This window comes from Oryctolagus cuniculus, chromosome 5 (assembly GCF_964237555.1).
Source record: "Oryctolagus cuniculus chromosome 5, mOryCun1.1, whole genome shotgun sequence".
Taxonomy (NCBI): Eukaryota; Metazoa; Chordata; class Mammalia; order Lagomorpha; family Leporidae; genus Oryctolagus; species Oryctolagus cuniculus.
This window is the reverse complement of record NC_091436.1, coordinates 103,951,695-103,974,500: the sequence shown is the minus strand read 5'-3', so window position 1 is coordinate 103,974,500 and position 22,806 is coordinate 103,951,695. Positions and strand designations below refer to the sequence as shown.

General features: G+C 37.0%; 1 protein-coding gene across 6 annotated transcripts in view; it reads left to right on the top strand.

Moving 5' to 3' along the window:
• The window catches only part of ADGRB3 (adhesion G protein-coupled receptor B3), an 854,624-nt gene that overhangs the window by 362,936 nt on the left and 468,882 nt on the right, over positions 1-22,806 (top strand). For all 6 annotated transcript variants that reach the window (XM_070073912.1, XM_070073911.1, XM_002714525.5 and 3 more), the window contains 2 exons: positions 7,036-7,137; positions 7,488-7,594. In XM_070073912.1, coding sequence (XP_069930013.1) covers positions 7,036-7,137; positions 7,488-7,594 — 209 coding nt within the window. The remainder of the gene's footprint in view (positions 1-7,035; positions 7,138-7,487; positions 7,595-22,806) is intronic.

Sequence of the window (22,806 nt, the reverse complement as noted above, 5' to 3'; positions counted from 1 at the left end):
CTCTTAAAATAAATCAAAACTTCTTGCTTCTGTCATCATTCATCACCCCTGCCCTCTTAAAGTCACCTACCTCTGCTCATTCTCAGCTGTACACACTCTCCTTTCTGAACTTCCCCCCACACACACCCAAATATCTTGGATATACCAAATTCTCTTTGTCCCAGATCTCCCCACATGTGGTTCCCAGGGAACACTTTTCCCTGCTTTGTAGGTGAACTCTCATTTATCTTTTAGATCTCAGCTTGGACATCTCTTCTGAAAATCCTCTGCTGTTAGGCTGTCTCCTATGTATTTCCAGATCAGCCTGACATTCCAACCAGAGTGGGCGTCTTTCTGTACCACGATTTCTCAGATTGTCTTCCTGATGATCTTGGAAACTGAGCAACCCTGACTATTCTTATTCATCCACTTGTTGACTGGGGAGGACCTAAAAAGGTTCTCACTAATTGGGACTTCATAAACCCAATATAGCAGAAAATAAATTGTTATTTTAATGTATAGTTTGTTTTGCTTTTTGTTATAAGCATAGATGAAACTATTTTATGGGCTAAATTTTTTAAAACTGAAAAATCCTGAACCAGGTCGCAACTTTGAATCTGTGATTCCCATGCCATTTTCTTTGTCATTTTTGTTTTGGGTTTCCTGCTGTAAGAAGTACAATAAATTAATTTTCTTGATTGTACAGAGGAACAAAGCAAACTTTGTTGACCTTTTAGGTTTAAAAATTAATGTTTTTTAATGTTTTTTGTTTTGTTGGTCTGTGCTTGTCTTTTTTGTCTAAAGACCAAACTGATAAGAAAATCAGCATTTGTTATTAAGTGGTGTATTGGGCAAAGGAGAACTACTATTTAGATAACTTCTTCCTTAACTAGAGCAGGGGTAGTTGTAAAGCATATTGGGAGATTCTAAACAGAATCCCAGTAGATGTTACTCAGTCAGACATAATCCTCCAATATCAATATTGGTCAACACCTGATATCTTGGGAATCTCTTTTCAGTAATTTTTAGGAAAACTATAGTAGCTGACTTCTTTCTCTGTCTTTTTTTTTTTTTTTTTTTTTGCACCTAATTGGGCTGCCTAGGTACTTTCAGAGTGATACACACACACACACTCTCTCTCTCTCTCTCTCTCTCTTCTTCTCTCTCTCACCCCCTCCCTCCCACCCTCTCTCCTGCCCTACCCCCCACAAAAATATACACATAATGTTCTCACTGTTTTTCATAATCATCTTCATTCCCTGTAGTCTTAATAATTGAGGAAATTGAAAAAAAAATTTAACCAAATGAGACAAATAAATTAATATACTAGGAAAATTAGGTTTACATTACAAGGTGGCAGGTACTTTGGAGAAAAATAAAGCAGAGAAGGGGATTGAAGAGTGTGAGGGTATGGGGCTGGCGCCATGGCTCACTTGGTTAATCCCCTGCCTGTGGCGCCGGCATCCCATATGGGCGCCGGGTTCTAGTCCCTGGTTGCTCCTCTTCCAGTCCAGCTCTCTGCTGTGGCCAGGGAAAGCAGTGGACCCAGGAAGGCAATGGAGGATGGCCCAAGAGCTTGGGCACCTGCATCCACGTGGGAGACCAGGAAAAGCACCTGGCTCCTGGCTTTGGATCTGCACAGCACGCCGACCGTGATGGCTATTTTGGGGGTGAACCAATGGAAAGAAGACCTTTCTCTCTGTCTCTCTCACTGTCTAACTCTGCCTGTCTAATAAAAAAAAAAAAAAGAAAAGAAAAAAGAAGAGTGTGAGGGCATGGTCAGGGAGTCATTGAGGTGAGATTAAAGACTGAAGGTGGTGAAGACCTAAGCCACACAGGTTTGAGCAAAGAGAGGAGGGATATCCTTGGCAGTAAGAACAAGCACATAAGCTCTGTGGAGCAGGCTTCCTGCAGTACTGGAGAAGGAATAAAGAGATGCAAGTATCTGGGAAGCAGACAGCGTGAGTGAAGAAAGTGACAATAGAGGTAAAGGCAGACATTGTGACCAAGGGCTAGTGTAAGCATTAAATATACTTACAGGAAAAGAAGAAATTTTCCTCCAGATAGTAAGCTTTAAAAAAAAAAACAAAACACACAACACACGCTGACCTACTTTTTCCAGCAGATAGTTACTACTTCTGCCCACCTTGATTTTGAATTTCATCAGTTTCACCTAGAGCCCAGTGAACATTTCACCCTTTTGGCCCATCAGTGCCATCTAGTGGTGAATGTTGGAAATTTTGGAATTTTACTTCACAAAAATTACTCCACAAAATTCCAAATCCCACAGCAGTGGATGTGTAGATTGAACAAACAGAGTAATCAATTGTAATAGAGTTGTGATATTAAATACAACCAATCATTATTAAGAATAGATAAGTCATTGTATGTAGAACTCAATTATGTAATATTTTAGTCATAGAGTATTTTATAGAATTTATAAAAATATTCTGTAATAGTTTTTGTTAACATTTACAGAAACTCATTGTCATTTACAGTAGCACTGTCCAATATTGGTAGATATTTGATTTAATTTACATTGGTTAAATTAAATAAAGTTTTGGTTCTCAGTCCCACTAATTGTGTTTCAAGAACTTGCTATTTGCATTTGGACAGTGAAATACAGAGCATTCCCATCATTGTAGAAAGTTCTACTGGATGGCCCTGGTCTATTATGTTGTTTTCTCAGCAAAACTGATTTAATTAAAAAACTTGTTGGAAACACCTACTATACGCATCATGGGAGTTTATTACAGCAGGTAGTCTTCTAAAAAGAAAGCTTTTGAAAATTGAGGAGATTCACACACATAGTCAGTATTTTCAATCCTTTGAAAGAACATCTATAATAGCTGCATATTCAATTGCTGTGTTATTAAAAAAAAAGGCTTGTAGGAGAATACATCATTTAAGCTGTTTTAAAAAATAAATCAAAATTTTACCCAGAAAAATGAAGGAAGAGAGTATTTTAAGTAGAAGCTACAACTTTTCCAAAGACAGGTAAGTATGGATGTGTGGACCATTTGGGAGTTGGCAGTTAATTTTGTGTGACTGATGAATCAGCGACTAAATGTGAGCTTTGATGAGAAGGGTAGGTTAGGGCTTGCTACAAGGGCTTTTTTCATCACACTGAGCATAATTATCTTTATCCTGTCAGGACTGAAGAACCATGGGAAGGTTTTAAGCAGCAAATTATGGGATTAAACTTCATTTTAGAGATTGCTCTGTTGATGAGGCATAAAAATTGGATTAAGGGTGAAGATGCAGCAGAATGGCATGGTTTTATGCCCGATTCTTCAGCTCAGAAAACAGGCATCATGTTTGATCCTTTTGTCTCCTTCATTCCCTCACCTTATTCAGTCCACAAGGAAAATGCGTCTTGTGTCTATTTTGTCTTTAGTCCAACTGCCCTCCCTAAAGCCACCATCATTTCAGGTCTGAAGCACTGTATTAGCCTTCTCAATGGTTTTGCTTTTATCTGTTCTGCCTACAGAAGGCAAACTGACTCTTCAAATTAGAAATTGGATCACATCAAACCTTGTTTAGAGCTGTAGTGGCTGCTCATTCTTGGCCTGTCTCAAGGCCATTACTCCACAAACTTCTCTTCCCAACTCCACTGTCCTCAGTGCCCAAGATCTGCCTTGCTTCAAGGCCTTTCACACACTATTCTCTCTTCCTGCATCACTTAACTGCACCTCACACTACCAATCTCAGTTAAAAATATGCCAGGAAACCTTCCATACTCCTTTAGATTTTAGATTGAAACACCACACTCTACTTCTTTTTGAAGTGCTTATCAGAATTGTACCCACGCAGTTGTGTGTTCGGTTGTTTGACCTCTGCCTCCTCCATTTGTCTAAAAGCAGCACAAGAAAGACTGCTATTATTATGCACCATTGACTTTCTCCAGAATGGTACGTAGCATTTGTTAGGTAAATATGTGAATGTACTGATGAGGTCATTCTCTAATTCAAACAGGACAGTAGAGATAGAATTAAAGAAGGTTAAGAAGAAGAGAATAGTGAGTAGAAGATAGATTTGATGGAACAAGACTAGGGCATTATTTTCATAGTTTGGAAATATAATACAGGAAACAAGCAGCATTATGGAGAAAAATGGTGGGAGCAGACATGTGGGTAGCCTGACTTTGAGATTACTTTGAACTAGCCATGTAAAAACTGCCAGTCAGTCGCTTGCTCTGCAATCTAAAACCCAAGACAGCCAACTGATCCAAAGAAGTATATTTATGTTTCTAAATCATAGCTGTCAGTAAAGGATGTAACTATACTACAACAAGCTAGAGTGTGAGATCAGTAGCCAGCTGATTGAATTCTTCCTGGGACTCCAACATTTACTAACTTTTCTTCTTCTACACTGCTTCCACTTCATTGGCATTAATCTGAGCATAATCTTGTTCCATAGCAGTGACTTCATCACCACTGTCTTATCTCTGGACTTTGGCTTTTCTTCCTGATATTATTGTCCCTCCCTTTACTTCGTTGGAAATCATGGCCCCTGAGTGGGTTGCTGATTGGGGCAGCAGGACCAGGTACATGATTTTCATTGGGATGGGGGACAGACACCACAGACAGTGAAGTGTCTCCCAGCTTGCTAACTTCTGCAACCAATGTGGGAGTTAGTGGTTTATGAGTACTTGACTGATAGTGACTGCTGCATCTGTTAGTTTATTCTTCGGCTGGCTTTGTTTTTGAGATACTGGGTGAGAGAGTCCTGCACCGAGGCTGCCTCTTCCCTCACTTTAGTTGTACATCTTTTTTGTAATGAATTTTGTTTGCTCATTTTATATGTTTGATTTATGATGATGACTCTACTCCTATTTATAACTATCATTCCCAGGCCAGTCCTAATAACAAAATGAACTCTCTGGTCTCAGAAAGGGCTCTTGACAACCCACAGACAGAGCTCCTGCCGTGTTTAACAGACAGGTGTATTGAAGGGGCCAGGAAGTTGTGGGTTAGCTCTCAAATAGGGAGGGGACAGCTGGGCACCTGGATAGGTGAGCTTTTCCCATGCAATATGCCCCATTTGCACTTTCTTTATCCTCTTGATTGTACAAGTGATAAAGTTTGGAATTCATAAGGGAAAAGTTAATTCACCTCTCTGTGCCTCTATTTCTTTTCTGCCAAATAAGGATAACTGTCATGTCTAACTGAGAGTTGAGGGAAATTAATAGAGTCTGTGTATGTTAGGACCCAATGAATGTAAATATTATTGCTATTACTATTATTAATATGTTTAAAATTATCTAAGGAAGCATAAGGAAAGGATAATGTAAGAATGATGCTATAAAAGACACAAAGAATGAGACAAAGAATGGCTCAAGGTCTTGGTGAAGGCCTGAGAGATAATGTGTTTCTAGAACCCTATAGAAAGTATTTTTAAGGAGGGAAATCTCAAGGTATAAAGTTCTGCAGGGAAGATCTGATAAGTGAATATTGAGATGAACTCCTTATGTCTGGTGGGAGATCATTGGTAAGATGAATAAGAAGCATCTTATGAAAATGAAGCTAGTGAAAATTAACTCAGCTGTTGAACCATTCATCAAGCAAAGAGTCCATGATTTGGAAATAGTCACATATGTCTTTTAATGAGACTGCAGGGGGTTATATATATTTATATCTATCTATCTATGTACACACACACACACACACAAACACACACTAACTCAGAGGGAGAAAACTATCTTGAACAGTTTAAAGTAGTGAACAAGATATGTGGGAAGTCAAAAAGAAGATACTGAGAAGTCAGGATTCCAGGATCCAGTCCTGCCTGTACCTGCCCTGGCTCTGACACCTTAGAGTAGCCTCTTCGAGGGCTTTGGTACTCTCACCTGTAAAAAGGAAAGTCAAGGTATGGAATGATTACACTTTCAGCTCTAAAATGCCCGCCCACCTGTGTAAATCATTCATCTTCTCTTGGTAATTATAAGAGAAATTTTAGTTCAAGTTCAGTGTGTCCAGTTGCATTTTTTACCTACTAATAAAAACAATGTTACCTGATGAGTTCATAAATTCAGAAGTAGTATTGGTAGCAGTAGAATTATCATGATCACAGATTAAATACCACAGTATTTCTAAAAGAAGACATCATGGACTTATTTAGGTACTTTATCATTTACTTATTTTATTTAGATGCCTTATAAATTATTATTACAAGGTATTATTTTATTATAATAAGGTAATAAGTGTTATATAAATGACTTATTATTTATAAAGCATTTATGTAACTATGTAATCATTGAAGCATTCATTCAATTTTCTGCAAGTCCCTTGTGCTAGCCACACTTTAGGTGCAGGTGATACAGAGATGAAAAAACACAAACAAGATCCCAGGAAAGTGATAAAGTGCATGGGCCATAAATGACGTGTATGTAAAAAGTACATGTCTGGAGAAGAGACTTTTATTGAAGGCCTTCATTTAGGAGCAATATGTTAGACTTAACACAATACAGATAAATCTCCTTTCATGATGATTTGGTTTTTATTATGTCATGTTATTTATGTGTCCATTATTATTAAAATTTCTTCCAGTTTTCTTGATTAGTAATTAAATTCAGACTCTGAAAATAATAAAACAAAAATATCAAATAAATTTCTTAACATCATTGCTCTTGGTTGAAGAATTTTGGTTAAAGATATATATTTGCTCTTTAGGAATATTTATCCCTAACATTTATAATTAATAATTCTATTAATTATACTGTACACAATGCAAAACATTATGAATATTGGAGGGATTTGGGACTGATATTCTTGAGTGGCTTCAATATATAGACAAATCCAAATGGTTTTTTTAAAAAAAAAGTATACAGTGAGTAGTTTCAAAAGAAATTACATTTGTATGAAGATTTTGTAGATACTGAAATAATACCTTGAGTTTTTGATTATGAAAATATCTCTTAACATTTCAATAAACAATATACTTTAAAGAAAATGGAAGAGCTCTGCAGTTAGAGTGCTGCATTTGAGGATTGTTTATTGCCAATATTTTGAAAAGTAAACACAGCTGTCATTCAGTTCTCTCTGTTTTAAATTGCAGCACCTTATGAAATATGCCCAGAGGATTACCTGATGTCTATGGTGTGGAAAAGGACTCCAGCAGGCGACTTTGCATTTAATCAATGCCCACTGAATGCCACAGGTACAGTAGAATAAGCCACCCAAATCCAGATGATAATTTCCATCCAAGAACAATGTGCTATGTTTGTGAAGTCATGCTTTTTCTCCTATATCCATAAATAAGTCTTTGAATAAGCACTTAATGAAATAATTTTAGTGAAATTTCCATAATGAAGCCAATGAAGGGACCTAGAAAATATTGCCGATGATTTCTTAGTGTGAGTAATATATATTATAGAAATCATCAAAATTATAATTTTATGTGTATGTTTTTTGAAAGCAAACATGTATAATCCCAATTTTTAGCCTAATTATGTGATGCCTTTAAGCATCCCTGTTATAAAGCTTTTTTCTGTTCTTTGTGACACACAGGCACCACTAGCAGACGCTGCTCTCTCAGTCTTCATGGAGTGGCCTTCTGGGAACAGCCGAGCTTTGCAAGATGCATATCAAATGAGTACAGACACTTGCAGCATTCAGTAGGTGCAAAGCCAGCTTTAGTACTTGCTCTGTTTATTTTTTGTTAACGATTACTGTGTGAGAATTTAACCTTCTGCTGTACAATCTATTCAGCAAAATCTGTGAAAAAATATCTAAAGGAAAATGAACGGTGATAGATAGCTTATTTTTATAAGTCAGGGCTAAATTGTTTTTTCTTAGGCCCTTGGATTTTTATGGAACCCGATATCTAAATGAAAGAAATCTTTGTTTTATGGGGGAAAGACCTGAGCAAAATCTGTTATTCAGTTTTATGTATCAGAGTTAAATTATATATTATGATTCACTTACTATAGATCATGATTTGACTTACATCAAAATGCCATTCATTTTTAAATGAAATTCATTAACCTTTCAGTAGGAAAAAATGCTGAAGCTGTGTCACAGGTAACAGATTAACAAATTCCTTCCTGAAGTTTGATATTGAAACATTAAAAAAAAAAAAAAAACCTGAAAACCAAATACTGTCAAATATGTATACATAGCAAATCAGTAATTGAGTTGATGGATATTAACTACATACAGCCTTACTTCTGTCGTATATGGGTGTGTATATATACGCATATATATTAATGTGCCTATCAGTAACTGATGATTATTTTACTATACACAGTCCTACTTCTGTTATAAGTATATATTTTTTAATGTTTAAATGTTTATATTTATATATTATATAAAGATTGAAAACAAATATGAATACAAATATGTATTGCTTGAGTGGTCAAATAATCATCAATTCGATTACTGACTTTGTAAATAAAGGTATTAGGTAGTTTTTGGTTTGCAGATCTTTATTTGTGTTTGCATGCATATATATATATATATATATATATACACACACACACACACAAACATGTATATAGATACAATGGCAAGAAACATTGCATAGTTTTATAACAAAAATGGAATATTAAACTTCTAAATTGCTAGAAGTAACTCAGACCATTGTAATTCAGAATTATATATAAGAACTTTTATGAATTTTATTTTCCCAAATTTTAGATATTAGACTTTGTTGTTTGTAATTCATATTCAATTCTAATTTTTTCATAGTAATGAATGGGAATAATTGCATAGATTAAGTAAATTATAAGCCAATCCTTAAAAATTTGTTAAGAATGAATAACTTTACTTTTCTTGCGGAATTTCTTTTTTACTTTCTAAATTCAATGTTTTATACAGAAATACATAAATGACTTTGCATTCTATAAGTACAGGACATCTAATAATAGAGACAGATTCTCTTCATGATATAGAAGAAATTAAATCTCAAATTATGAATCCCCTAGAAGCCATTAAGTCAGTAGTTTGACAGCCAATGTCCATACCTGTTGGTTTGGTAAGTAATCTTGTAAAATCAAAAGCATTATCTATGAGTTCAGCTCCTACAAGTACCGAGAACTTGATGAGGCACTTTTATAAATAAAGTCCAATTCTCACAAACCTGTAACGTGGATATTCCTCCCTCAGTTTGCCCAGAAACAAAATCTGTATGGCAGCAATCCACTTAAGAGAGGTAAAAGTGAAGGTTACACACAAGCACAGGTTTTTGTTTTCCAAAGCTTAATCTTTTTTCTGAATGTCATACAACCTCCTGAAATAAGTCTGTGGGTTTGAAATCATCTTCCCTAGCTCTGGTGTTGGGGGCAGTATTTTCTGGTTGCATATCCTTAAGAAAAGTCATATTATTTCACTCAAGTCTTAGTTTGATGTTTACAAAATGGAAATGGTACCATCATGTTAGCATCTAAGTTTTGCAGAAGGAACAGATGAGATACCATAAATGTTTGTAAATTGTAAAAGGATGTATAACTATGAGCCATTAATGTCTTCGTGAATGAGGAGACAGAAAAGCTAGAGACCAAGAGACTGAAAAAAGGAAAAGATAGAGAGTGGGAGAATAGATTTGCTTTACTTTTCCCCACACTCTCTATTCCCAGTTGAATTTTGCTCCTTTGCAACAAAGCACCTCACATTTCCTACATTTCTAACTACTGCCTCATTGCATAAAAATGGTAGTTCCTTTTATTACTGCATCTTATCTAGAAGAAACAGAAAAACAATAGTCATATTTTTGTTTACATCAAATATTTATTAAGCCAAAAAGTATGTAAGTCTTACTGTTTCTTAAATGACTAATTAAAGGACAAAGATACCAGTTCAAGGTCCAGCTGGTCAGGGCAACAAGCAGAGGATTTTAGTTTTCAAAAACTCACCAATTAACGGAGGGTGAGTGAGCCTGAGAAATAAAAGTTCTGCAAATTTTATGTAATACAGTATGGCTGCAAGACGGCAAATGAGGGGGGAACAGTGAAAAGCTAGTTCTTAATCCCAGCTGAACATTATACTCACATGCAAATTCTTATCCACGAGGAAGCTCCCCAAGACCAATTAAAATAGAATTAATTGGTAGCAGGCTATACACATTCAATAATTTGTTATTAATAATTACAAAGTTGATTTGGCACTCACATGTTTGTGTGATCTTACATAAACATCTGCCAGGGACTGATTCCAGGACTCCACTCCCCGCTGCCACCACCACCACCACCAGCAGCCTTGGCCATGTGGTTCCAGAATTGAAGATGCTCAAATCCCTTATGTTAATGGAATGCTATTTATGTATAACCTAAGCATATCATCCAATACACCTTAAGTAATCTCTAGATTACCTGTTACATCCAACATATTGTTGGTGCTATGCAAATAGTTTGTTGTATTGTTTAGAGGTACAACGTCTATACATGTTCAGCACTAACACAGAGTTTTTTCAAATACTTTTATGTTTAGGATTGTTACAACTATGTGTGATCCAAATGTATTTTTTTTTTGACAGGCAGAGTTAGACAGTGAGAGAGAGAGACAGAGAGAAAGGTCTTCCTTCCGTTGGTTCACTCCCCAAATGGCTGCTGCAGCCGGCGCACTGCGCTGATCCAAAGCCAGGAGCCAGGTGCTTCCTCCTGGTCTCCCATGTGGGTGCAGGACCCAAGTACCTGGGCCATCCTCCACTACCTTCCCGGGCCACAGCAGAGAGCTGGACTGGAAGAGGAGGAACCGGGACAGAACTGGCGCCCCAACTGGGACTAGAACCCAGGGTGCCGGCGCCTCAGGTGGAGGATTAGCCAAGTGAGCTGCGGTGCCGGCTGATCCAAATATATTTCTAATCACATGGCCCTCTCATGAAATAAGATGGACACCTTTTTTGTAACTATCCAATACATAGCATTTACTGCCTTTTTATTCTTGTTACCAAGCTCCAAATGATTGTCAAACATCTTCACTCCCTGAAGTCAAACAGTCATTATAAAAATTGAACAATGCCAAGGAAAATTAAAGGGCATTGCTTCCTTTAAAATGACCAGAAGCCTCTTAATTTTATCATAACAATGTGTTAAAAGTTTTGAGATCTGAATTCAACTCCACAATTACAAATTTTAAGCTTTTTCAACTGTTTTAACTTTGTATGTTTAATTACAGGTCTAGAGCAAGTCTAGAAAACTGTTTTTGCAAGGACAAAATAATAAATATTTTAGACTTTACATGACATATTAGTGCAAGAACAGCTCAACAAAGCTGTTCCAGAAAAAATTTTATAGAAAACAGGCAATGGATTAGATATGACCCATAGGTTATAGTTCACTGATTTCTGCATTAGAATCTGTATTTCACTGTTTTAAAGGCTTTTATTATTGGTTTTTAAAAGATATCTTTAATTTAAAGGGAGGGGAAGAGAGAGCGACAGACAGACAGACAGACATTCCATCTACTGGTTCACTCCCTAAAAGGCCTTGACAGCTGGTACTTGGTAAGGCTAAAGCCAGGATCTTGGAGCCGTATCTGGGTCTCCTACATGGGTGGCAGTAGCCCAAGTATTTAGGGAGCTGGATCAGAATGAAAGCAGCCAGAACTTGAACCAGTGTTCCATTATAGGGATGCCAGTGTCTTAGGCAAGGGGTTAACCTGCTGTACCTCAATGCTACCCCCAAATGGATTTTTTAAAATTACAACTTTTTTTTTGAAATTTTTTTGATTTTTTTAACTTTTATTTAATGAATATAAATTTCCAAAGTACAGCTTATGGACTACAATGGCCTCCCCCACCACAACCTCCCTCCCACCTGCAACCCTTCCCTTTCCCACTCCCTCTCCCCTTCCATTCACATCAAGATTCATTTTCGATTCTCTTTATATACAGAAGATCAGTTTAGCATACATTAAGTAAAGATTTCAACAGTTTGCTCCCACACAGAAACATAAAGTGAAAATACTGTTTGAGTACTAGTTATAGCATTAAATCTCAATGTACAGCACACTAAGGCCAAAGATCCTACATGAGGAGTAAGTGCACCGTGACTCCTGTTGTTGACTTAACAAATTGACACTCTTGTTTATGGCCTCAGTAATCACCCTAGGCTCTTGTCATGAGCTGCCAAGGCTATGGAAGCCCCCTGAGTTCACCGACTCTGATCATACACTAACTGAGCACCAAAGGGGAAACTTGTTGAAGTGAAATGGACACTATGAGAAACAGTGACTTGATCAGCTCTTGACCTGACAGTTGATGTACAATGTAATACTTTATCCATTTTAGTATTTTCTTGTTCTAGTACCATTGGTTGAACTCTGTAATTAAATTTTAAATTTTAACTAAATTACAACTTTTGAGGCCTATGTTGTGATGTAGCAGGTAAAGCCACATCCCATATAGGTCCTGGTTCGAGTCCTGGCTGTTCCACTTCAGATCCAGCTCCTTACTAATGCACTTGGGAAAATGGTGAGAGATGGCCCAAGTACTTGAGCCCCTGAACACATATGGGAGACTGGAAAGAAGTTCCTGGCCCCTGGCTTTGGATTGGCCCAGCTCAGACCGTTTTGGCCATTTGTGAAGTGAACCATTTGAAAGATCTCTCTCTCTCTCTCTCTGTTCCTCTCTCTCTGTAACTCTGACTCTCAAATAAGTAAATAAATCTTTAAAAAATTAAAATAAAATGATAAGTTTTAGAAATTTTCCATTGAAAAATGAATAGTTTATTTTGTCATTTTTTTTCTCATATTTTCTTTAGCAGTTAAGCCATAGTAACGCAAAGTTCATTATCAGCTAAGTCTAATATTTATCTTCATCGGAGTTCATTCTTTTTTCTTTTCAATTATCAGTCATATCTTCTTGCCTCTTTAATATCTAATAGTTTTTAATGGAATATCAGACATGGTATAAAAGAAATATAGTCTCAAGACCATGTTAATGTTCACCAGAAAGCATCATTTTTTCCTTGGTTATTCACATACACTGAAGATTGGAATTGATAGGTGACAGGGCACTTTTGTGTTTGGGTAAAAGTACATCTACTCAGCCCCCTTTCCTCCACTGTGCCTCAGATAGGCTTTGAATGGAAAGCTTTTCTGTGCCCATCCCATCAGCATTGAGAAACTGTGGAAGATTCCGCTCTGCCCTTCAGCCATTCCTAGCTCAGTGATCTAGCTTTTCTCTCTCAGTAACTTCAGATCTTGGTGCTTAAGGTTGAACTACTCCTTCAGTAGGCATTTGTGTCCGAAGTTCTTACAAGAATAAGGAAAATAATACTCTGCATTTGAGCAGTTTTCACCCTAACTCCTAAGCTTCCTACACAGGCCAAAAAGTCAAAAGCCATCTTATGGGGTAACATCCCATCCAAACATTTAGGGTCCCTCCAATGTCCAATGTAATTCTCCAGCCCTTGGCAAACAAACAGCAATAGTCTGTCTCCTACCCTCAAAGTTTCTGCATGGACCGTACCTGCCTTGCAAGTGTTTGCCAGATTTAACAAACCTTCCCAAGAGATGGAAAAATGGTTGAGAATTTTGATTTGCTTCAGAAGGCATCTTAGCTTTCTGGAAATTAGTTTCTTTCATTCTCAATGCTTCCATGTTTCTCTGGTGTCCTTAAAAGCCTGATTTTTATAATTTCGGTGGTGTTTCTAGTTGTGATAGGAAGAGCATTTTCTTATATGAATTAGAGGTTATACTAAACCAGTGAATTTCAGCTGTCTTACAGGGGAAAAAAAAGCATGTTTGAGCACATACAGTTGTACTTCCTGGGAAATTTTAAAGACATCTACTATATAGATATATCAATGAAATGCCTCTTATATGAATTTTAGTCCCTTTTTAAAGATTTATTTATTTATTTGAAAGGCAGAATTACAGAGAAGGAGAGGCAGATGAAGAGAGAAAGGAGTCTTCCATCTGCTGGTTCACTCCCCAAATGGACGCAATGGCCAGGGCTGGGCCAGACCACAGTCCAGAGCCAGGGGCTTCATCTGCGTTTCCCATATGGATTCACGGGCAGGAGACTTTTCTGCTGCTTTCCCAAGAACTTTGGCAGGGAGCTGGATCAGAAATGGAGTGGCCTCAACTTGAACTGGCACCCGTATGGGATCCCCACGCCACAGGTGGCAGCTTTACAAACTACTCCACAACACCAGTCCCAAATTTTACTTTTTTTATTCTTATTATGTTGTACTTTTTTTTTTCTATACAAATCCAAAATATTTTCAGGCTCCTCCCAGAGTATGGAATTAATGTGAATTGAGGAAGAAATGCTAAAAGTTAATATTAAACATTGAAATTCACTGAATTGAAAATTAGTCATAGAATTATTTTAATAGAATATAATTATGCAGAGAATTATATTGAGACTAATACTAGAGAAAAAATATTACAAAGTAAAATATGCTGTGGTCTTCTTTCTTTTCTACCCTTTAAATCATTCTACAAATGTTCACTGAGATTTGATAACGTGCAAAACACAGTACTAAGAACCTGGGAGTACACACACACAAATACAAAATAAAGTAAATGTAAAAAAAAAAGACATAACAGTTAACAGATTGTGATATATTAGGGGAAATTAGCAAGCACCAACATGGGCAATGATGTTTGGGGACTATTTTAGATAAGAAAATCAGTGAAGTTTCTATGAATAAGTAACACTTGATATTGTAATTTGAGAGATGTATAGGTCTAAAAATGCAAAGGCTGAATAGGGTGAGTTTGTCAAGGAAATGAAAGAACGTTTATTTAGAGGGAATTGATATAGAAAGATCTGGAAGTATTTAAGGAAGTGAAAAAAGGCTCACTGGCCAGAGGGAATAATTAAGATGAAGGCTGAAGAGCCAGGTGGGGAAGGATTTGGACTTCACCATAAAGCCTTTTCTAGGTGTTAGGATTTTGCTGTAAGTGTGAAGGGAAGCCACTGAGAGTAGAGGAGTGATGTGACTTAATCTAATTAAAGGGTTCTTCACTGTTCTGAGGAGAATAGGCTATAGGGTGGCAGAGCTGAGAACTGTGAAGCCTGCTGCAGTAACCATGTGAAAGCTGATGGTATCTTTATGAAGCTTCAGTGGTCACATTTCGTGCTCTGTGATGTTATTTTCTGAGATGTGGAAGGCAAGACCAAGAGGGCTAGCTTGGCACAGGTGGGATTTGAGTTTGAAAGGGTTGTTTTTATTCAATATGAAGAGGATAATTGAATATGAGTGTCAGACTTCAGCATCAAACTCCTGGACAGGAAATAATTTTCATAGTCACCACCACAAAGAATCGGAGATGAGGAAGTGAGGAAAGGCCACGTGGTCATCGCTTTCTACATTGTGATGGTGATTGAGAGCAGGAGACTGAGTGAGTAGTTAAAAGGAGAAAGAAGGTCAAAGCATATTTTTGAACTGTTTTATTTTAATTGAGGAGTATTTGAATATCCTACCATTCCAGCTCAGGCTCCAAATAGGAGGTATGGAGTACCGATGTCTGTGGTTGGTAGAGAATAATCAACGATTAATGAACGTAAGTAGAGCTAAAATGGCTGAGTAAGCATTAGACTGTAAATCTAAAGACAGAGGTTGAGCCCCCTTTTTACCAAGCTCTGAGGTGAAATTTTCATATTGACTAGGGGCTGGGCTTGAGTGCTAAAAGGCTCAGAAGAAGCCTGCAAAAAAGAAGACTTCTGAAACAATGAATAGAATTATTCTATTTTCAAAGAAATGATCCAATAGAAAGAAAAAAAGCAGAATTTAATGAACAAGAAAATTAAGGAAGATTCAAGAAGTCACAAGCAGCCAAGATCTATAGAAAAAGTAAAAAAATTAATTTTGGTAGAGAAGATAGTTATTCCATTTTTTTCTAGGAAGAGCAAAAAAAGATGGAGAAGATGAACACAGGGAAAGCAGCTTAGTGGGTTTTGTGTATAAAGGATTATGGGTTTTTTCATGTGATGGACTCCCTTTTCTCCACTAAGTATGATGCAGAATCATTAGCTAAAAGTGAGGATTTAAGAGGAGATGTGTGTCTTCAGGGGAGATGAAAACGTGTGAAATAGTCATTCCCAGGATGTTCAAAATAAGCCTATTTGAGAATTATAATAGGATTACGAGGCTGCCTTAAGTACAATCTGGTTTGAAATAAGGAATTTACAGTAGAGCCAGTTTCGTTGTGATTTCTCTTCAGCAATATTGGGCTACTGGGATGCAGGTACAAAGAAGGCACTTATTAGAGCCTTGCTATTCTAAATGTTTAAATGTTTTCTTTCTTTTTTTTTTTTTGTTTTTGTTTTGAGGACCAGAAGAATTACCAGTACCCAAGAGCTTATGATAAATGTAGAATCTCAGACCTTGTACTAAACCTGCTTAATTAGAAACCACATTTTGAAAAGTTCCCTTTGTGATTCATGTGCACATGAAAAAATTGAGATACACTGTAATAGATTTTATTTAGGGTTGGAATTTTGTTGAAAGAATTAAAGGAGTCAGCTAGGGGCTTGAAGATGTAAAGTGACTTTACCTCCTTAGCATCCTAAGGCATAGTGTACTAGTTGATTCTGATTTTCCTCTCCTGGGCACACCGAGCAGACTGGAACCCTTCAGCCCCTGGAAGCCAGGTGTACCCATGTAGTCTGGTGATTGTGTATGGGAAGTGATCTTTTTCATGTCAGGCCTGAAGATGTCAGAGCCAGTGCAAGATCTATTAACAAACATCATCTCAAGCCACTGAATGACCATGAAGAACAGAGCCTCTCTAATGGTGTTGGTTGTTGTTTTCAGGCACTGAGATTTTGGAGTAGTTTGTTGTCAGAATATGACCTTTCTACTCTGGCTGATGCACTGTCACTAAAATTAGAAAACTTAAGTAATAGAAATAGAATTGAGAAAGCTTTAGAGAAATGCTAAGTTACTTAGTGCCATGCTTCCCACTAGGGGGTTCCTGAAATCTTGTGACCACTATCCTGCTTTGAGCTCATAGAGCATACCCTAGTTCTATCCTATGACTCAAAATATTGATGAAAACATCTGGATTTATTTGGTGTTCAGAATAGCAATCTAATTTACATATGCCTTTTGCTCAAGAATTGTGCTTTTGTCAAATTCTAGCCATAAACTTCTAAATTGAAGCTTGTTCAGTTTCCTCTGGATAGTTAAATATACTTTCCTTGCATTCTCACTTTGGAAACTTAGAGATTTTATACGCTTCATACTTAACTTGGTTTTCTTGATGAATCAGTTTATTCTTCTAAAAATAACTAAAAATCTTCAAATCCCTGCCATCCCATCTCTGATTTCAGAGATCTCACAGACAAAAAAAAACTGAAATTTTAATGCCTGGTTGGCCAATGCCATTCAAACCATAAGACAAGTCATATAAGTGGTTTTTTTGCAGAACAATTCTTGTCTAAATCTTATTATATTATCTCTAGATATGAGTTGCCTTTTCTAATTTGGACTCCTAGCCCAAGTCAACTCTGAGGTGAACACAAATTCTTTATACCAAATAGAGAAAAATATAAGAAACATTCATGTTCTAGAACTTCAGGTATATCTTCAATTTTTAAGATTTATTTATGTATTTGAAAAAAAGAGATACACAGAAGAGGGAGACAGAGAGAGAGAGAGAGAGATTTTTCATCCTCTGATTCACTCCCCAAATGGCTGCAATTGTTGTGGCTAGGCCAGACTGAAGCCAGGAACCCAGAGTTTCCTCTGGATCTCCAACATGGGTGCAGGGGTCCAAGAACCTAGGCCATCCTCTGCTGCTGTCTCAGACATATCCGCAGGGGAGCTGTATTGGAAGTGGAACAGCTGGGACAGGAACGAGGACCCATATGGGGTGTCAGTATCACAATCTGTAACTTACCTTCTGTGCCACCTTCTTTTCAATACAGGGTCCTCTCTGTCTCTCCTGGAGACTGCAGATAGATACGTAAATAATTTAAGATTATCATCCACTGAGTGACTTTGGTCTTCAAAACTGACAGGATGCTGAACTAAATCAAATTATGTATACTTAGATTCTTGCTTTGTGAAAAGAAGATTTATGTATAATTATCTTTAATTGAAGCCACTTAGAACTGTGAATACCTTTAATATACCTTACAGATGGACTGTAGGAGTTACTGCTGAAAATTATATATAAATATATGATGTTTAAAGTGTGTCATTTGCACAGAGCAACTATGATAAACCTTTTTTTGGATTCACACAATAGAGGCAATTGTGGCTGGCTGTGGGTGGCATGAAATGAAATGAATAAGGTTATTTCAGAAACATGCCTACTCTTTAGACCATGACCCTCACCACATCTCTATTTATAGAGCAGGGAGGCTTAATCCAGAACTGTGAAGAGCAACTATTTTTAGACTTCATTTTTATTCCCCTTTCACTGTTGATCTTGTCAACAGTACTAAATATGAATGACACAGAATCTTTTAAGGCTTGTCCTTTGCAGCAAAATTGCTCACAGAGTGTTGCAATGTGAGCAGGCATAATCACTTATAATTATAATTTTTAAAAGTACTATTTAAATTATAAAACCTTTTTGACACTGTAGTGACTAAATGAACAGAATTTAAAAATACTACCCACAAGAAATAGAGTCCTTGATGTATCCTTTGGAGCATTCTTCTCTACTTGAATAAGACAACCTACAAAATCATTTGTAGATGTTAGTAAATGGTTTCAAAAGCATGTATGTATTATATTCCAAAATAATAACTACTGCTCAAACAATTGACAATACTTTAATAGTCTGGTAAATTGCTTCAAGTTTGTTTTTTGTACTCCTTTATATGAAAAGGTTTAATGTCTCCTCAAACATAGTTGAGAGTGATTTTTAAATATTTAGGAATTTTGATGCTTTCTAACAAAAGGACTGCAAAAAACTGAGTTCAAAATTTAGTAGATAAGTACATGGATTCTGAAATCATTCTACCTGTACTTAAATTTCAGTACAACCATTACTTAGGCACTATGCAGTACTGGAGCCTGTGTTTAACCATGTTAAAGTCTCTGCTCCTTCATCTGTAAATGTGAGTAATTATGGCACTTAAACGGTCATTTTAAAATTCAAAAGGTACTTCATGAAAAACATAGTCCTAATCTTGTCATATTATAGGCACTGAACAAATGATATATTACCAGTGTTATTCTTTTGTAAATATAATAATTATATACCTATAATTATAGTTGCTTAAAATTTGTTAAATCACTTACCTGTTCATATTAATTGGATATTATTTAAAGGCAATTCTTCCAGGAAATATGAAAGTTCTCCCAAGTATTATATATTTCTTAATTTTAAATAATCTTGAACTGCTGTTTTTACTTTGTCAAGGTTTAAGGGTTATAGTACACAAAAGAATAAAGGAAATTCTTCTTTAGATTCAGTTCAATTTTGCAAGCACTTTGAAAAGATACCTTTGTGTAGCAGAGAATATACCAGAGATTACAGGGGGAAACAAAGATGAATAAGAAACTGTAAGCCCTTTAGGGGTTTATAATCTAGTTGAATGGATACGATAAGAACACAAGCACTATAATAATGTTAGATAGAGCAAGATTACTTCCATGAAGCTTGAAAGGAGAGATCATATCGTGCTTGCAGTTTTCTAAAAAGAATTCATGATGGAGAAAGGAAACAAGAGAGTTTAGGGTGGCATTTAAAGTTATGGTGGAGCAAATAGGGTTTGTGAAGTACCAAGAAGTTCAAAATAGTCAGTATTAGGGTACATGCAGCAGTAGTGGAAGAGGGGGTGGTTCAGGCTGTCCTTCATGGATCATAATGATTTATACATAAACTAAGCAAGTATCTATCTCTAAAAACTGAGTTACAGCTGAGCTCAAAACATAGATAGGGAAGCCCATCGGCCCTGAAACTTAAGGGGAGTAATTCAGAACTATAAGGAAAAGGGATATTTGTAGGAGTTTCAGATCATATGCAATCTCTAGTTCTTGGAGCTACTGACATGTCCTCTCCTCTACAAGCCATAATGCCACACCAAAGCCATCTGCAACAAACTGACCCTGTCTTGCTGCTTTGGCATTGTAGACTAGAAAAACCTATGCCCTCCAGGCCTAGGATGTGTCTAGGAAATTTGTAATTCTTAGAAAATGTGGGGGGAGGAAAAAGCAAGAAATTACCTTTCAAAAACTGAGAGTTCTAATCTGAACCATGAACAGATGGAATTAACATGAAATTACCATAAGTTGATCCAGAATTATTGAGCTTCAGAAGGAGTCCCCTCCCCCAGAGACTCAAAACTACTGTCTAGCAAACTCTTTCACAAACCAGGGAGTTTGGGCTTCCAAAGGGTAAGTGCAACCCACTGAATATGAATTTATTACGATTACAAATACCATGAGCCAAAAACACCATTAGGGAAAATCAGCAAATTCAGGATCAAATTTAGCAGAAATTAAAAATAGAAAGTATGGGAAAAATTATATTTGTTTAAAATAATTTAGAGATAAGAGAAAATAGTTAAATAATGGAAGACTGAAAATAATTAAATAGAACTTCTAAAAGAGAAACATACTGTCACTGAAATTATTGAATAGGATAGTGAATTAGATCTAGCTGAAGACAGAATTAGTGATCTAGAAGATGAGTGTTGAAGACCTGGGCCCGATCCATCTCATGTCCATTAAGAAAAGGAGGGATTACAGTAAACATTATGAACAAAGCTGATATTTAGAGGAATTTGAAAGTGGAGATGGGAGAAGAGGTAACAGTCACTGAATGTCCACTTTTAACCTCTATCTTTAAATTAACCCATTATAACACTCATGTGGCATTTTCCCATTTTTTCCCCACACAAATAAAATGATCCTAGAAGAAAGGTAAATAATTTGTCCACTGGTCTTGTGTGGTAAGTGATAGAACCACAATTTAAATCCAGGTCTTTTGGCTCCATCCATTTTAGACAACATATTAGCAAGATTTCCAGAAAGAATGCTTAGTAGGTAACTGGAAAGTTTAAATTGCAATATGAAAGATATATTTCAAACTAGACTTACTACTTCTCTACCACAGAGAAAACAGCAGGTGAAAGGAAGTTATCAATATACAAACTCGATATTTGAATAATATATTTAATAGGTTATATTTTTGAGAAAGGGAATTACTAAACTTATTAGATGCCATTCAAAAATCATAGCAATAACTAAAGGGTTAAGCTAACAGACAGACAAAAGAGGAGAACCAGAATTTATATTAAAGGTCATTTAAATTGGCCGGCACCGTAGCTCACTAGGCTAATCCTCTGCCTGCGGTGCCAGTACCTCGGGTTCTAGTCCCAGTTGGGGCACTGGATTATGTCTCGGTTGTTTCTCTTCCAGTCCAGCTCTCTGCTGTGGCCCGGGAGAGCAGTGGAGGATGGCTCAAGTGCATGGGTCCTGCACCCGCATGGGAGACCAGGAGAAAGCACCTGGCTCCTGGCTTCATATTGGCGCAGCTTGCTGGCTGTGGTGGCCATTTGTGGGGTGAACTAACGGAAGGAAGACCTTTCTCTCTCTCTCTCTCACTGTCTAACTCTGCCTATCCAAAAAAAAAAAAAAAAAAAAGCCAATTACATTATATCAAAGCTAAGATGAGGAAACTAATTTGGAATCATCTTCATAATCTAGAAAAGTGAGTCTAGCAGATAAGGTTGAATTTGCCTTTTTAGAAAAAGGTAGTAAAAAGGAAGCAAAAAGTAAAAAAAAAAAAAAATCTTTTGCAGTATGCTCACGCTGTGAAAAGAAAAATCAAGAAAGTGGAAATTGTTTTTCAATTAGTCTATGTAGAAATGCATCTTATCCAAACAGTGTTTATAATTTGTACAAATGTTATGAGTAGTCTACACCAATGTGACAACATATTACAAGGTGTTTTTCCTGGTTACTTTGTACTGACAGTGCCAGAAAGGATGCTAATTAGAGCCAATTGTGAAAGCTGATGTTGTGATCTGGGCACCTGTGTGCTAAGCACAGGACTGAGAACAACTCATTCCACATTAGGCTGCTAAACAGCTGTCAGATGGCAGTGACGTGAATTTATTACTGACTCAGACTGGGTTTCATGCTGACCCAGATTGGGAACACTGGCTTTCCTATCTCTGATTAGTAGAGCCATCCAGTGCCTTCTGTAACTTTTTATTGCAAACAGAGAATATGTCTAAATGTTTTATTCTTCAAAATTCAAGTGAATATTATGGTGCTCTTATTTGACAAGAAGCATACGTTAGATCTGTACAAGGTAGACCCCTCACAGGCATAGGTGTTGGATGCCAGAATAATAGATGAGGGACTGACTTGAGGCAATTGGGTATTATTTACCTTGGCAACCATTGCTGCCGTCTCATGGAGAACAATTTAAGTCCTCTGCAGCTCTGAGGATCACAGATGTGAATTATATTACTAGTACAAAATTGAAGCCTGAATTTTATGACATTTTAAAGGCTATACCCTGTTAAAACTTCATTTGTCTTCAAAATGTTCTTCACTCTCCGTCTAGTGAAGTAGACACATTTTTTTAAAAATTTATTTATTTATTTGAAAGGCAGATTTAGAGAGAGGCAGAGGTAGGTAGAAGAGAGAGAGAGAAAGACAGAGAGAGAAAGAGCTTCCATCCGCTTGTTCACTCTCCAAATGGCCACAATGTCCAGAGCTGGGCCAATCTGAAGCCAGGAGCCAGGAGCTTCTTCTGGGTCTCCCACATGGGTGCAGGGGCGCAAGGGCTTGAACTGTCTTCTGCTGCTTCCTCAGGTGCATTAGCAGGGAGCTGGATCCAAAGTGGAGCAGCCGGGACTTGAATCAGCACCCATAAGAGATGCCGGCACTGTTAGTGGCGGCATTACCTGGTAGGCCACAGCACCGGCCCTGAAGTAGACACATTTTAACCCAGAAGCTGCACT